This window comes from Corapipo altera, unplaced genomic scaffold (genome assembly GCF_003945725.1).
Source record: "Corapipo altera isolate COAL_440 unplaced genomic scaffold, ASM394572v1 63, whole genome shotgun sequence".
Lineage (NCBI taxonomy): Eukaryota > Metazoa > Chordata > Aves > Passeriformes > Pipridae > Corapipo > Corapipo altera.
The window spans coordinates 3,499,580-3,516,415 of NW_020884928.1; the positions used below are offsets into that span (position 1 = coordinate 3,499,580).

The following is a 16,836-nucleotide window of genomic DNA, read 5'->3' on the forward strand; positions in this document are numbered from 1 at the left end:
GGAATTTGGAAAGGGACCAAATCGCTGGGACAGATCTGGGTGTATCAGAAGTGTCCCAAGAGGAATAAGGAACCCAGCATCCTTCTGCTGAGGACAGCGCGCGCATGGGAAAGGCATTTCACAGCTGGCGAATGCAGCTGAGTGCTGCGGAATCGTGGTGTCCTCCTAACACAGACATGCTCTTCAAACACCCCAGCCCTTCCTGTTGAGGACGGGCATTTTTGGAAAGTATTTTTGGCTTCCCAAATTGTTCCTAGTCCAAATCAAGGTCTGTCCCGCTCAGATACACTGGAAATATTTGTTTCCTATATACCTACAGGTTAACAATTGGTGTTTGCTTCTACATGTGTAACTGGAAAGCTACTTTATTAAGAATTCTACAGCAAAGATGGTATTATTACTATCTCGCAGTATTGTTCAATACATAGATACTGACTCTTTTTCTTATGCAATGATGGTTGCAGTCAGACATAACAAATGTAGTGGTTTTAAAAGCTGTATTTGTAGGCAATTAATTTGACAAGACCATTTTTTCCCCTAAGAACTAAGTAACGGGCACTGGTTTTGGTTTGCAAATAAATTCATCTTAATATTTTCTCAAATTTATAAAACGAGCTTTATAATTACTTATAAATAGCAAGATCATGAAAACAAGTAACAAATGCTACAGAATTTAGATAAATTACTTTTTAAGTCAAAAATTGTGCATGTACATTGTAAATGCACTAACTGAAAGGTATATTAGCAAATACTTTATGAAAAAAATGGACCAACTTCCATTGTAGGCCATCACAGATCAACAATTTAAATATCTACTTTTTCTCTAAAATAGTAACGACATTAAGTATCTTATTAAATAATAATTTAACATATATGTTATATATTCTATAACAACGTATAACTAATTATATATTATTTCCTTCATTATTTCAAAGTGTTTGTAACTACCATTTACGATAATTAATCATATATATGAACAATACACAGTACTAATTTCCAAGTTGTTTCACAGACAATGCTACTATTTTTAATGATTTCTTTTTATTACCTGGAGTAGAATTTTCCTTGTTTTGCCTTTTGTTCATGCTGCAGCCTCATGTTTTCTAGTTTGACTGGACTTGGTATGAATCCTATTTCACAGCCTTCTTTTACCAATCGTCCTATCCACCAGTCATTATTAAATTTCTACAGATTAGAAAAAAAAAAAAGAAAAAAGTAACATACTGAGAAATTACTAGATCTGGGATAATTTTGTTATTAGTTTTAATTTGCAGTTATGCCATTTTTTTTTAATTCTTACCTGCACTTAATCACTCTGCTATGCTATTATGGCAATGAAGAATTGTGGTAACATTCAGAAATACATTAAAATAGTTATTCCTTTTAAATTATTAAAATCCACAGTGCTTAAGCAGAAACCTTCCTTCATAGACTTTATGTTTCTTTCTGGCTTTTGTTTCCACCCATTTCACCATCTTTATTTTTTCTTGGTTCCCAGCATTTTTCCCTTATATAGGAAAGTTGCTTTTATTCTCTCTTCATGGTTCTCCTTGGAGAACATCAGAGACTTCTTCTGATCTACTCTGACCTACTGCTACAATTTTTATGACTCTGTAATAATCTATTGGTTTTATTCCATTATATTCAGTTCCTTATTCAAATTAAAAAATACTACTTCTCAAACTCCCCCACTCCTCCAAAGTCACCAAAATCTTCTGAAATATGACTAAATTCTGCTGCTCATATATGCTCTACTGCATATAGCTCACGTGATCTGCATAGTAAACTATGACAGATCCAGAAGGAATGGATATCTTTAGATAACTAAAAGGCCCTTACAATTATACAAATCCACAAGTAGTCCAATTAACTGAATTTCAGCTCTATGTAATATGAGATAATGACTACTCTAATTCAATACATTTATTCATACACACACAAGGGGGTTGGGGAGGAGGTTTTTTTTTTGCAGAGGTCTGAAGAGCAGAACTATTTCCTTTTTTCATTATTATTTATTCACCATTTTTGGATGAGAATAGGTCACCCTTTTATATGGCCCCACATGCAATACTCTCAGTGTTCCATGGGAATAACTACCACCAAATATGAATTTTAGATAATTTGGATTATTTATGAAACTGTAGAAGAACATCTGAATGTGAAAAAAAGTTGCCTTCTTGAATCTGAAGCTCTTAATGTAAATATTATAGTGCTTTTTAAATTATTTATTAAGTAGCTTTAACAAGTGTACAGTTAGGAATAAAACATGTAAAATGTGTGGGCTCCCACACAGAGGAATTAATTTCACCATGAATACATCATTGGTGGATCATTGATACACAACCTAAATTGCAGTATTATCTTTCATTTTGGCAACTATAGAAATCTTGCGATTGAAACCAACTGTAAGATATTTAGCTAACAAAAAAAATAAAGATTAAAATAAAAGCACTTTTAAGCACATAATATATAAGGAGATCTGTAATATTCATCCAATGGGATGCCTTTATGAGAAAGAATACCAGCATTTGATAGGGAGCTAATCTGGAATAGCAGTTTCTCAAAGATGTATTAGTCTGAAACATATTATTAAAATTATAACCTTTCATTGTAAAATGCTAACTAAATCATCAACTTGGTAAAAGGAGGAGACAGATAATTAAAAACCATCATTAAATTACAATTTGAACAGTCGCTATTATTTTATGCTGTCCTACAGTACAACAGATTACTACATAACAATGTTAATTTTATTTGAAGTTATAGAAATGTTAAATACATAGAAATTTTTTCTTCATATAAAAATAAGAGCATGTGGAATTCACTTCTGCAAAGTCTCAAAGCTAAATGCTGTGTCAGCATATGTAAAGAAATATAAGGTACTTTTATAAGTAGATAATACCATACATAATACTTCCTAATTTTAAAAAGCAACAATGGAAATCTTGGTAGTGAGGTGTCCAGCTCCCAAAGTGCTGGCCAGGGTGAGTGATTCTCTATAATTCACCTGTGCTTGGAGTGCCAAGGGAAACACAAAATATGAATTAAATGCAAAGCAAAATTATGACCATGAATTAAAGCCTCAAAATATTCAGAAGTGACCATGATGAAGCACACATTTCTTCATGCAGGAAGGAATCCTTCATCTTTATGTTCACTTAGTTTTAATGAATGTAACCTAATAATGAAAATAAATTTCCCTCATACATAATCACTGCAATACTTTTCACCATTGTCCGTGTACATTTTGAACTGAGTTTTTTCTTTCTTGAGCCCTCTCAGCAGCAGAAATTAGTGAACAGTCGTCAGGGACAAGAAGAGGACAGCATTGGTCCAGTATGGCATCATTACACAGGCAAAACTTACTGGACATTAACTTACGTTTCTTTATTTCTAGCAACAAGTTAGGTATAAAATATAAAACTTCATTTTATTGTCACATATGTTTTTTTTACTTTTAATCTGCATAAATCATTGAAGTTCGGACATTTCAGTTCTCCCAGCATTAACTACAGGGAGCACCAAAACTACTGAAGGAGCAATATCTGTTGGGATACAGAGCCCTGAAGAGCAAGTAGGACATGGCCATGGAAGATGGAGGGGGAGGACAGAACTATGCAGGAAAGGGGCTGTTGCCTGGAGCACCCTTCTGGGGAGGTTCAACCCATCCAGACACAACAGCTGTTGCCAAACATGGAACCAGAGAGTCCAAGTCTGACTCCTTGCAGATCCTTTCCTGCTTTTCCATTCCAGTGGTCCACTTGGACCTGGTCACACGGTCCCATCCCCAACCCATCTCTGGCTTAGCACTGCTAGGCAGCCAACTTTCCTTGACAGCTTAGAGAGAAAAACAGGTGGTTTTAAAGGCTATTCGCACAGAGTGCCTCTTCTACTACACCTGAGACTGCAACAACATTTTAATCTATTTTTCCATCTCTCAGTGCTACATGTGGCCACAGATATTACAACAACTCAGCTGAGCTAAGCTTCCTTTCAAGGTATTTTTGAAGATTCAGAAAAGTTCAGAGAAATTTTTCGTCCTGATGGTCTCCCAGATATCTGTACATCTGAGACTAAGTTGTGCTGTGAGGAAAAAAGCATAAACTTTAACAGAAAACTGCTAACACTGTGTTTCTAGTTCATATGGAAACAGGGAAAACACTTGATGTAAAGTCTGAGATTACCACTTCATCTGAAGTACAGATGGAATAGATGACTATAGAAAATCATTTGATCTAACCAAACTGAGCCATATTTTCCAGTGCTTCAAGACTCACCAGAGAATGATGATGATTTTCTTTTGCCAGAACTCTGCACCTCTACTTCTATTATAGGACAGAACAGAGCAATTCTTTCACACTACTATCAGACAGAAAACATATTTCCTTCACTATATACAATCTGAACCAAAAGTATCCCCTTTTTGCATGTTTACTATACATGGAAAATTTTGACCATTAGTCAGCAGTATGAAGGCACTAGAAGTCCATTTCTTGTGTTTCTGTAGTCTCTGTCCACCTGTATTTCTATCTCTATATTAGGAATGTTTCTTGCTTCTGCAAAGTACCTGCACTACCAGAATCACTGTGCATCATCTATCATAACTATTGAGGCATTTTTTGATAGTCTAAAATGGGGCAAAGCCATAATTTCACATGCGTGGTTAGGTTGTTATCAACCTTAAGTTAACTTTCTAGTTCTTTTGTTATAAATTTCCATTTCCAGATAGATCATTTTGAAACAAACCCTAATGGAATATGAATAGAAGCTGGGAACCTCAAACAATGAGGGAATCATTCAGAAGGCAGCAGCATGCTGCAGAGGAGGGCCTGCATGGCAAAGTTACCAAGTTATTTCTTTGGGATTGTCTTGCAAGGAGCAAAGAAATAAAATTACTCTTGGTGTTTGAAAATGTTAAAATTCAAATTTTTCGAAGCCAAACTACAGGAAAAGAAAGCCAATGCAGCAAACTCAAAACACCTTTTATGAAAGTTGCTATCATTTTGAAACATCATATCAGTTCTCCAGAATGTAACTGTTAACAAAATATTGTCTGTGCCAGGGAATTAACTTCAAAGAAAAAAAAAAAGAGACCTGAGCATTTTGGGGTTAATTGAGATGCAATCACACAAACAAAAGAGAAGCAACCCTGGGCTGCTGAATCACAATGAACCCTCATAGTACTAGGTTAGAAAAAAACCACAAATATTTTATCTTTGAATAGTCAGACACACACTTTTAAAGCTATAAATAAGGGACTTTTACTAGACAAGAAAAGTGCTTGCTTTCTGAGCTTCATTAATTTGATTTTAAGGAATTTGTGTCTTTGCTTGTAGGAGGATAGCATTTAAAAGAACATTCAATTCCTGATACACTGTTACCTTATTTAAATAACATTTGAAAAGTGCTTTAACAATGTGAAGTGTTATCAGCATTGTGAAATAGTAGCACTGTTACTCAAATATACCCTTAAAGAGAGATTCATTTGCTCCTCTGGGTTTACTTACTTCTTTAACATGAAGAAAATCTTTAGCCTCAAATGAGATGGCCATGCCTGGGACTGGAACATCGTCATCATGAGCTGCACTGTACCCAACATTTGTCCGAACTGCAAATGCAACAGGTTTTGACTGCAAAAGAAAAGATAAAGAGCCTGAAGACTTCCCTTGTAAACATATATTTATGTACAAACATATACACAAACATATACACAGAAGAATTCTGTAAGTTATCCTTTTAAAATCATAACAATTACAGAGAACTCTCATCGCATCCATGCAAAACATAAAGAAGAATCACGTTTACTGATACCAGTTATTTAATATCAACACATTTCATAGAATACAGAGTTTTAGAAAGTGATAGAGCTCTGAATTAATTTAAGTCAAGTCAGTAATTAGAAACTACAACCCAGTCGGTGATCCATATAATATGCTTTGAGTTCTGTGCTTGGGCCTGCCATAAGAGGTAGGGTTCCAAGAGCTACAAAGCCTACAGCCCCAGGGACACTGGGGCTGCAAAAGGCATGCCAAGGGAAGCACAGCATTGCACCATGTTGTTCCCATACCTTTCTTTTCTGGGCCCCCACGTGCTGGTCACCTCAGCCTCATTGCTAAGGCTGCCATTAGTGAAGCCCTCTCAGCCTCAGCCCTCAGGCAGTGTTCAGGGAAAATACAAATTTGGAGAAGAGGTGCCAGCAGCTGTTAGTGACCCCTATGCAAGTCATCTCACTGCAAGCCATTCTTAGAGCACAGCAATGTGCCCCAAGATTGTCATGTCATAACTAAATACCAACCACAGAGAGATTTGCTCATTTTCATAATTCTTTCTATAACTTTTACTGCTACATCAGTGAGTTTAGAGGATTTTTCCAAGTTTTGTTTTCAAGAAGCAGGTGCTGGAAGAGTCAGCACCCCCACTGGTCCCCAGCCCTGCCTTCCACCTTCTCCTTCCAAGCACCACTGGTGCTGAACACTTTTCTGCACAGGTATGGCAATAAAAGCTGCCATCCAAATCAGCTCAGACTGTAACTACTGAGGGCTTCCTCCTCTCAAAGGTACAACCAGAATACAGGAGAACTTATTCTGCTTTAGTCTATGCTAAACACCACCTTGACCTTGGTCTCCCAACAAAGGATATCACACAGTATCCCTAGGACCCACCATTGTCCTACCCTAGGCTAAACTTTAGCCCATCCCAGAATTCTCCACACCACACTTATTATCTAGTCTGAAGTGCCTATACATTAAAGCCAGTAAAATATTCTTTAAAATGTTGAACTAAGTCTCAGAGGTGCTCACAAGTGATTGAGGAAGGCATGACATAACTCTTCATCTTAAAATATAGTAAAACTTCTACCAGATGACAATTTTAGCTTTATTAGTTGGTATCCATCATCACTTCAGCTTGGCAAAAAGTATGGTATTTTGCTGAGCTGACAAGCAAAAAAATAAATCTCATTTCCTATGTAAGGAATTTCTCCCCTTTCTTCTCAATGCAGAAGTTATGAAAATGCACCCCCTACTTCATGACAGAAAACATGAATACCTGAAAACAAAAATCATTCTCTATTTTTCTGATTATTAAAAATCCTTGCCTGTTCTACCCATGATTACTCGTATGGTGCCAGAGAACGGAGACCTGTCACATTAAAATACATTATAAAATAATGAGGGAGGTACATAAATAATTCTAAAGGCAGGGTGATGCAACCTAGCCTGGAAAGGACAGTTGGAAATAAATGGAGAGAAGGATCCCTTTATTGCTTCATTTAGGTCTAATGTGCTGCAAAAGCCACAGGGTCCCAATAAAGTAGACTTTAAAACTCCTTAAATAGGCCTGTATTTGAAAGAACTACCACAAACAGACAATTACATCTATGAGCACACTCTAGGAAGGTTTTGTAATTTAGAAGGAGAAATAATAAGCTCTCTCATAACAGTAGGGTCAAGAGAGTCTCTGTCCTGCAGAAGTGAAACTAGCAGTTTCAACAGAACTAAATTTTGCAATGGGACTGCAGAATTGGCTTCATGTTTATGTGGTATTCTGGATCTAAATACACGTTTGTACAAAGGGATGATCAGGAAATTATTGGAGAAGAACTTTATCCCATCTGTTCTTTCTTCTGGTGAAAAAAATCTTAAGAATCTTAGGAAAGATTTGGGTAGAAGGGCTCTAAAAACTGAAAGTGTCACCACTACATTAATCGTTGGACTCAATGGTCATAGAGGATTTTTCCATCCATGATGATTCTATGATTCTATGATTTAAACAGACACTTATTTAAACCAGAAAGCCAATGGCAGATTAAAAAATGAAATACAGGTGAATATATTTACAGACTGAAATAACACATCTCAAGCATTGACTGTCTCTCTTGCTGCTCAGCCACAATTAGAACATTGTAAATAGTCAATGGCTTTTTTTTCCAGGTAACCTGTTCTAGGAAAAAAAATAATTAAAAAAAATTAGAGTAATATGTGAAACACAATAATGAAATAAACAGACAATAATTTTTAAAGTCTGTTTTCTTCCAACAAGGAAAATCCTATTGCTGTTGAAACATGCCCTGTATGTTACTCAATGGATACAGGTTATGTAAACAACTTGATTATATTTTTACCATGCAAGCAAAAAAAAGTTCAAATCACAAATAATATTTTTAAAAATATGTTTACACAACAGATAGGTCAATCAGATTTACCCATTAACAGAAAAAAAAATTAGAAAAACATATAACAAAGGCAACTGGTTTAGATGAGTTTTGTAGATGTATTCATTAGCTATCATACTATGTTAGAAGATGATAGCCACAGTTTTTATATATATATATACACATATATAAAAATATATGTAAAATATATATATATATACATATATATATGAATATATACAAACACAATAAAAAACTAAGAGCTGTCTTAGCTCATTGTGTTGGGTATCTTTCGCATACCCTGATCTTTTCCAGTGTGTTGCAAAGGGAGTTTAGGCACTTAACACAAATTTCTGGACATCAGTATAAGAGAAAGGTATGTAAACAATAAATCCTTAGTGAGTTAACCTTGTTGTAACCAGATAAACTGTTAGAAGGGCATTATGATACGATTATGCATTCATGATTACATTTCTGAAAATGGTCATTTATGAAAGTGATCATCCAAAAATAAATTAAAAAATCTTGCATTGTTGATGCAACAGGTATTTCCACTTCCTAGCAGCTCAAATTTGTCTTATTCATCTCCTTTACAATTCTCTCAGTATTACTACCGCTCATTTACCTTACATAAAAGATACCAAACTATTACAGAACTAGACATGCCACAAAGAAGTAATCACACAGGTACTGAATTCAGCAATATCATGTATCTTCCTTAAAGATAAAAGATAGCATAAGTTACGGGTTTTTAATATTCACACAAAACACAAAAACATTCCCGAATGTAAAAATTACAGACTAAGAGAGGTGATGCTTTGTATGCTATTACGAATTTCAACACTGAAAATACAAATATGAATAAGCATTAAATTGTCAAATGTTCTAAACAATGTTTAGTATCAAATAGTACCGCATCAAATAAATAATTTGGTGTTATTAAGAAAAGTAATTTTGTAAAGCATAGGAAATTGTCATTGTAGAAATACATCTCAGAACAAGAACTGAAATATTGCAGAACAATATGTGCCTAACACTGATAGGAGGGATAGTATGCTTGCTTATCCATTCTCACAATTTCTGTATCCTCTAGCAAATATAAAAAATTGCTCAAGTGTTGTTACTTACTCCTAATAGTATCAGTGGATGAAAGGCTTTAGGCTGACTATAGACTTTAAAATCTTTGCAGCATCGCAACAAATAGACATCTTCAGTAAGTTAATGTCCTTGACATACTTCTTAGAAGTGATCTAAAATTTCCTGTTAGAAGACAACACCTGGTTATCCAAGAAAAAGAATAAAATAGAAACTACTTCAGACCTATCTTAACATGAAAAAAAAGTAACAGGTAAAACTCCTCTGTCATTTTCTGCCATCAAAAAATTAATTTCTATGAGCAGAAAAACAAAACAGAACATTGAGCTACAGATATTCCCAGAAATGGAATGTCCCGTTTTAGATACTTGTCATACTGGTAGAAAGGGAGACTGAATTATCATGGGATTATACTACAATACTTCATCTAATTGAATATTTAAAACTAATTAATTTATAGAAGTTAAATTCTAGTCTTTTTACATAAATAAATAATTCTGAAGCTTTCCCAGAACTGTCAAATTAACTAGTTTTCCTGAACTACATTGTCTTGAACTAAAAAAGTTCAGTTGTTACATAATTAGGGTCTGATGAAAAAGAAGTAATTTTTTTTCACATATGCATATGTATACTTTAAAATATATCTAGCATTTGGTTACATATCCTACAGTTCTAAAATTAGATTGGGTCAAAACAGTTAAGCACTTTCTGTTCATTCTCTAAATTTATATGAAAATAGGATGGCAGTTTAGCACACAGTTAATCCACAGACTGGACTACAAGGACAGATGCTCTGAGATGTTAAACAGTTTAACATTTCATGTCTCTCTAGAGAAACAAAGTAGCCTGGAGAAGTTCATATATCTTCAGAATGAACACTGCCACCTTGTTTTTCTTTTTTTCTCCTGTAAAAGTACAACATTCAACAGACTGAATAAACCCACAAGGAGAACAACCAGACATGAACATTACCATCATCTGTACCACTAGGGTAGCAGGGAACACACTCTGGAATGGGGTTCTTCATGAACCAGTTTCAGCTTCCAATGTAAACTCAGAATATAAATCAACAAAATCGTATTCACCAACCGTTAAACCAACTTTGGCTTACACTTTGACAACCAACATAAATTCAAGTGAGTCTAGAGTGACCTTAGTCAATTTAATCTTTTTCTATCTGGATCTCACTTCTTCCTTTACAAGTTATATTTACTTTATACATCTTCATACTAACCTCATTACTAAGTCCATACTATTTGCAGTATTACTATACTCTATTACTTATGTTCCCTCACTCTTGTGTTATGACTAACTCACTTTGAATGCATACACAAGCATTTGCACATTGTATCTGTCTCAGTCAATTTGTCAGTTTAAACAATTTTGCACCTGCTTGGTTGAATTTGTATTTGAGAAATTTTTCATTCAACAGCACAGCAAAATAATACAATCTGTTTTCTAGTAATGTACTTAAAACATAACAGGACCCTTTTTCCTATAACTAATTTCAGATATTTTATTCTGTACCATAAACCAAGTGGAGGCAGTGGATCCCAGCCAAGATGAGAAATTTTTTGACACAGAATTTGCTCACACGAGAGGTCATCTCCCTCATGGCCACTAATTTTGGGAATGCTGATTCATAATTGAGGTATCTCTATTCCCCATACACTACTGAGATGTAGAAAAAATGATGACAGCATTCTCCAAATCATTTTCATACACCCGGGCTTGATCTAGGATCTCCGATCGATCTCATTTCTTACTCTATTCCATCATTCTCACAGTAAAGGCCCTTCTGTATTTACACCAGTTTATATGAAATCAGAATATATCTTTACAAAGGCAAGAACTGACTCAAAAAAATACTACAGTTACCATTTTGACAAAACGCTTGTCAAAGTTGGTATCTGTGTTAAAGTTCAGAAAATGTGTCTCAAAGCAAGTCCACTCCTTCCCTACTTCTACGTAAAGCTACTCATCCTTCACCCTATCCACTTTTCACAGATGCATGTAATCTTATTCGGAAAGCAAGGAATTATTTTTCTCTTGGGTAATGAATATAATGGGTCTCTATGAAATCACTAGCAGGTTTGAACTCATGAAAATTTAAAATGCCATGCCATTTCTTTTGGCTCAGGAAAAGTGATTACTGCTACTAAACTTTTCATTAGTAGTCTTGGTAGGGAGCAAATATGACAAATGATGACCTATGTTTGGCACTATTTCCACAGAGTAGCCCTGTACATAGTATTTGGGCTATAAACAGTATTAATACTCCACACGGGACAAAGATCAATAGCACTCTGATGACCTAACGACTGCTGTGTTAAAAGCATGTCACTGTATTTTGCCCTGCTAATGACAGAGACAGATGTATAAAGCAGGAATAGTTCAAAACTTATATGTTTTAGAGAATTACATGATTTTCATTACTAAATTAATTTACGTTATGAAATATATACTGTTACGAAAGTAGCTTGAGAATGCAAAAGCAAAAATAATAACTGTCCTATTTTACCTTTTTTATTTTGTACATTAATTTATACATCTGTTACACATGAAAAAATAATAAAACCCACCTGAGAACATAAACAATTCACAGGTAATTTTTGTTCTAAATGCTGATTATTGCTAGAGCCTCATACAGATAAGTAATTGTCCGACCTCTAACAATGGCATCTGCTCAGCAATCTCATTGCTAAGGAAGCAACAACAATTCATGGATGTCCCAACTGAAAATTAGAGCATACGCAGCTGCTGTCACTAAAAGCAGGGATCAATAATTTGACTTCCCAGGAAAGATCAGGTTTTCTTTTATTAGTGTGGGTGCATATACCAAACAAGCCTGATAGCAAGCCAGAACCACAGAATAATTGAAGCAGGAAGGGGCCTCTGGTGTCTTCTAGTCCAAAGCAGATCTCCCTGCCCAAAACAGGTCTGGTTACATCAGGCTGCTCAGGGCATTGACCAAGTGAGTCTTGAGCACCTCCAAGAACAGATAGCACAACCTCTCTGTGCATCCTGCTCCGGTATTTGATCACTGTGATGGTGAAAAAACACGCAGGAACTATAGGTCTATCACATATCAACGAGTGAGGGACATAAAAATCTATAATGGATAACAAATACTTGATTATATACTCTAGTACATGCAAAATGAAGTATTATTACTAGTAGAAATCACCAATTTCCAGTTCTAAGTGTAAGGGGTCTAAAAAGAATATGTGTGCCCTATTCAGCACTTCCAACAAAATGAAGGAGTTGAAAAGTACAGTGGGAGAGCAAAACACAGTACAGTTGTAGTTAATAAGTAGCAGGCTAGGCATAACAATGGTAGAATGACATTCAAACTCTTCTGAATTATTAAGGCTTTTTGATACCTCCTGAAGGATTGGGAGAGAAGTGGTCAGACATGAAGTTATTTGATCTGAGTGCATTTTCTCACCTGTTTCCAAAATTAGGGCAAGGTGAACTGTGCCCAGCCATTACCTTACAAAGGGTTGGTTCACCAAATTCTTGCCTAGAAATTGTCACAACTGGTGCTCTCTGGTGCCTGACACCAATGTGCACCATCCTGCAAGAGCACCCAGCAAGGAGATGTGACCATTACACCAGCCACTGCCATGATCAGCCCTCCTCTTGGACTCTGGGCAAGCTGTAAGTGTTGCTGCATGGAAACACCTTTTAAAGCTTAAGTGTGATTTTCCTTAGGATTGAGGCCCACTGGTGAAATTTTCTGAGGAAATCTCTGAATCCTTCTAGTTCCTTGGAATCCCTCCTACAGCAAAGCCTAGTTTCAGTGCTAAAGAGAAAGAAAATTTAACATATCCAGCTGGTACAAAATCTGCCAGATTCATTTTTTCTTAACAATAGGTAGACTTCAGAGGAAATTTTTTTTTGTCCTCTAGTACTCTCTAGAGATACTTTTGTTACTATTTTAGCTCATCTTCACACACAGCTTGAAAGTCAAGTTTCCTACTTCCTTTTGCGAAATCGTATTTTAAAAGAGTCACCGATGTCGGTTTACATTCAGCTCAGGAGGCAGCAAAGACTGAAATAGCTTTACTGACGCACACTGAGCTTTCTCATATGAGCAGGGTCTTTTTTTTTATTAGAGCATAATGCCAAAACTCCATGGTGGCCATGTGTTGTCTGCATGCATGTGTGCCAGAAAGGTGGCTCTTCAGTACCACCCACTTGAGGAGTTAACAGGAACCGCTGGAAACGGACACAGCTGAAAAAGTCTGTTTGTGCTTGCTGAAAACATGCTTATTCTGGCAGCAAAAGCCAGCAGATGAAAACTGTCATTTGCAATAAAAATACTGCGCTGGGATTTCAAGTTCTTTTTTTCAATGTCACAATGAAGATATTTTATGCTTATGAGACATTTTAAGCATATGAGACAGCATTTTAGTAGATCTTAGCTTTTTGGTTAAACTGAGGTTCACATAGAGAAAAGATCTGCAGTTACATTTTCAGGCTATTCACAAACAAAAATTCTCCAGGAAAAGCATAAATCTGTGACACAGCAAGCTAAAGTAAACACTAAATTAATCAGCAATGCAGTGGTTGGTTAAAAACGTAGATACTATTATCAAAAGCTCTTGAGAAAATGCTGCATTGCTGAAAATGTTTCTTAATTCAGTATTATGCATGCAAGTTTCATTGCTGGTTCCAATATTTAAATAATTTTGCAGCTTATTTTTTCAAATGTATGAGAAAGTCTCTATGGTTGCTACAGCCAAAGGTTAATATTTATTACAATGTCTCACTTTTACAGAATATGTTAAGTGGGTTTTTTTAAGAAACAATGCTGAAAAAGTCTTCCTCTGTTCAAAACATACATTTTGTAGCTAGACTGCTGTATTTCCAGGAATTATATGACTATAGGTTCCAAGGATGATATTTTAGAGTTGTAAAAGTCAAATGTTCTATTAGCTGTTAACTTATATGCAGAACTAAAACTGAGAAGGTATATGAGGACATGATACACACCATAGCTGACTCAATGCTCCTGCCCGTTTCACATGATTACATTTTATAGCCATAGCTTACGTTATCCTATTCCTCACCTGAGTTATCTATTGCTTGTGTAGGTCTTGCACTATCTGAGATACTTCTCATTTATAAATTCAAATGGAATCTCAACTGCAAATCTCCCTGACAGCCCAGATACAGATTACAGAAACACAGAGCACAGAAACACAAATATTTAAAGCTGTGGTAAATGAATATTTGTTAAAACCTGAAAAGTTGAACATATCAGACATAGGAAAAGTGAAAATGGGGCTACTCACCTCAGTACTATAGAATCATAGAATCATGAAATCATTAAGGTTGGAAAAGATGTACAAGATCACTGAGTCCAACCTTTGACCGAACACCACCTTGTCAACTAAACCATGGCACTCAGTGCCACATCCAGTCATTCCAGAATAAGTCCTGGGACAGTGACTTCACTACCTCCCTGGGTAGCCCATTCCAAAAAATTCTTCCTAATGTCCAACCTGAATCTCCCCTGGCACACCTTGAGGCCATTTTTCCTCTTGTCCTGTCACTAGCTGCCTGGGAGAAGAGGCCAACATTCTTTCAGGTAGTTGTAGAGAGCAATATGTACTATATCTTACTTGCATGCAGGAGGGATCTCTCTGTGCAACAAACCAAGAATGTGCAAAACTCAAGAAGCTCTCTGTAGCATCCTACACCCCTCCAATGGATTAATTTTTACCATTAAAGAGTGAGGCTCCCTCAGTTCAAAAGAGAAAAGCAAGTGGTCACTAAGGTATGATTTATCTCTTTTTAAAATGGCATGAATAACTTTTTGCCTCTCTCTGTCCCCCAAGTAGGGAACTAATGAATCAATCCCTAGACAAGAAAGGAGAAACAAGCAATCAACAACTAGTTATTAAATATAATCAGACTATACAGTAATGTCTATAGCATTATAGACATTATATATAGCACAGGAAAGCTAAGGTAACATAAACCACTTTACATCTGTCATTTTCTAGCTTTAGAGCACCTGACATTACATACACAGTTTGTAGGTTTTTCTATTTAATTATGTGTGTATGCACAATTTTCCACATTTAATGAAAACAAACAACAAAAAGATCACTCAGGCAATGCATTTCTATTGTCACACTGATGTTTTCAAACACCATCAGTACGACTGAAATCTCTATATCCACTGCCAAAAAATCATTGCAACTTCCATCATAGAATTGACATACTGCAAATGGTTTAATATTTTGTAAGAGGCAGAGGACTAGAACTGAGGCAGAGTTTGGCTCTGCTCTTCAAATATTTGCTAAAAGCAGAACAACCATGAGTCTGGGGAACTAGAGCTATCTAAAACAAAGAGAAACAGTTTTATCTAAAACAAAGAGAAACAATTTTATCTAAAATTTGTCCTATATTTTTTGTTGTTTTGTTTAAAGAAAATTTACATAAAGCTTATAAGAAATATATAATATATTAGGCCAAATATCATAATTTTGGCAGAATGACAAACATAAGAAAAATAAATTCTACATCACCAACTTTATCTATTATAATTCTCCTGTGTCTGTTGTAATCCTCCTTTTGTGCTTTAAGCAAAAGGGGAATTTTTGAGTCCTCAGCCTGACTATCGCTGTGCCTGTGCACATCTGGGAGACCACTGAGCACTTACCCCTTCCCCTTCTCTTTCAATGGAAGAGTTCCCAGGAGGTTTAGTACCAATAGAGCTGCTGTTGCACTGCAATTCTCCTGCCCTGGTACAAGAAGAGTCATAGTCTTGTTCATGTGTTCTGGAGACCCCTTTTTGCCAGAAAAAAATCCTCCAAAGATTTAGAATTAAGCTAGAGCAGTACTAGGGGTTCTCTGACATAAGCCAGAAACCAGGCAGAACCATGTAGGAGAGAAGCCAACAAAAGGACAGCTAAAAGCCAGGCTTTGGGCCACTCTGCATCTGAGCTGTGCCAAGAGCAGCCCATCATCAGCACCTACAGACTTAAAAGAGCTCTCATCTCATTCCTCTCCAAAAACATTATCTCACAGTAATGAGATAAAACCAGAATTACTTCTCTTTAATATTTCCTAATATTCTTACTTACTTTTCCTTAAGACATCCCATTTGTGCTCAGAGCACAAGATAAAACGTGTTTCCTGGTGGGTGTATGAGATGCAAGAGTGAAGTGCTGTGATGATGATATCCTTACAGAATATATTTTACAGCTGGTGCACAGCTAGTCATCTAGCCAGCAGATGAAACATTAACTGGCAATAAGCCTTACTCTTATTATAGCGTAGAACTGTTGAGGTTTCATTCTGGGTTGGATACAGCAAGAGTTATTATAAAAGCACAAAATAAAATGACACAGAATTGTAAATATTTTCTCTTTGTAAGAAAAAGAGACATGGCATTAAAATGCAAAGTGGCAGTAAGAATTCTAATTTGGGTTTCTAGACATTTTTAATTTACTCTATTTTCTTTGGCTTAGTGGACTGAATTTTCTGTGGATATGCAGGGACACAGTTCCTCAGGCTGAACCAAAGCAAGCAGAGCTGCCTGTGATCAGTCTTACCAGGGAATCCACCCTGTA

General features: G+C 35.9%; 1 protein-coding gene across 12 annotated transcripts in view; it reads right to left on the bottom strand.

Annotated features, from left to right (window-relative positions):
- CACNB2 (calcium voltage-gated channel auxiliary subunit beta 2) overlaps nucleotides 1-16,836 on the bottom strand; it is a 258,775-nt gene that overhangs the window by 40,690 nt on the left and 201,249 nt on the right. For all 12 annotated transcript variants that reach the window (XM_027658782.1, XM_027658781.1, XM_027658777.1 and 9 more), the window contains 2 exons: nucleotides 5,508-5,630; nucleotides 1,049-1,185 (listed from right to left, as the gene is read on the bottom strand). In XM_027658782.1, coding sequence (XP_027514583.1) covers nucleotides 1,049-1,185; nucleotides 5,508-5,630 — 260 coding nt within the window. The remainder of the gene's footprint in view (nucleotides 1-1,048; nucleotides 1,186-5,507; nucleotides 5,631-16,836) is intronic.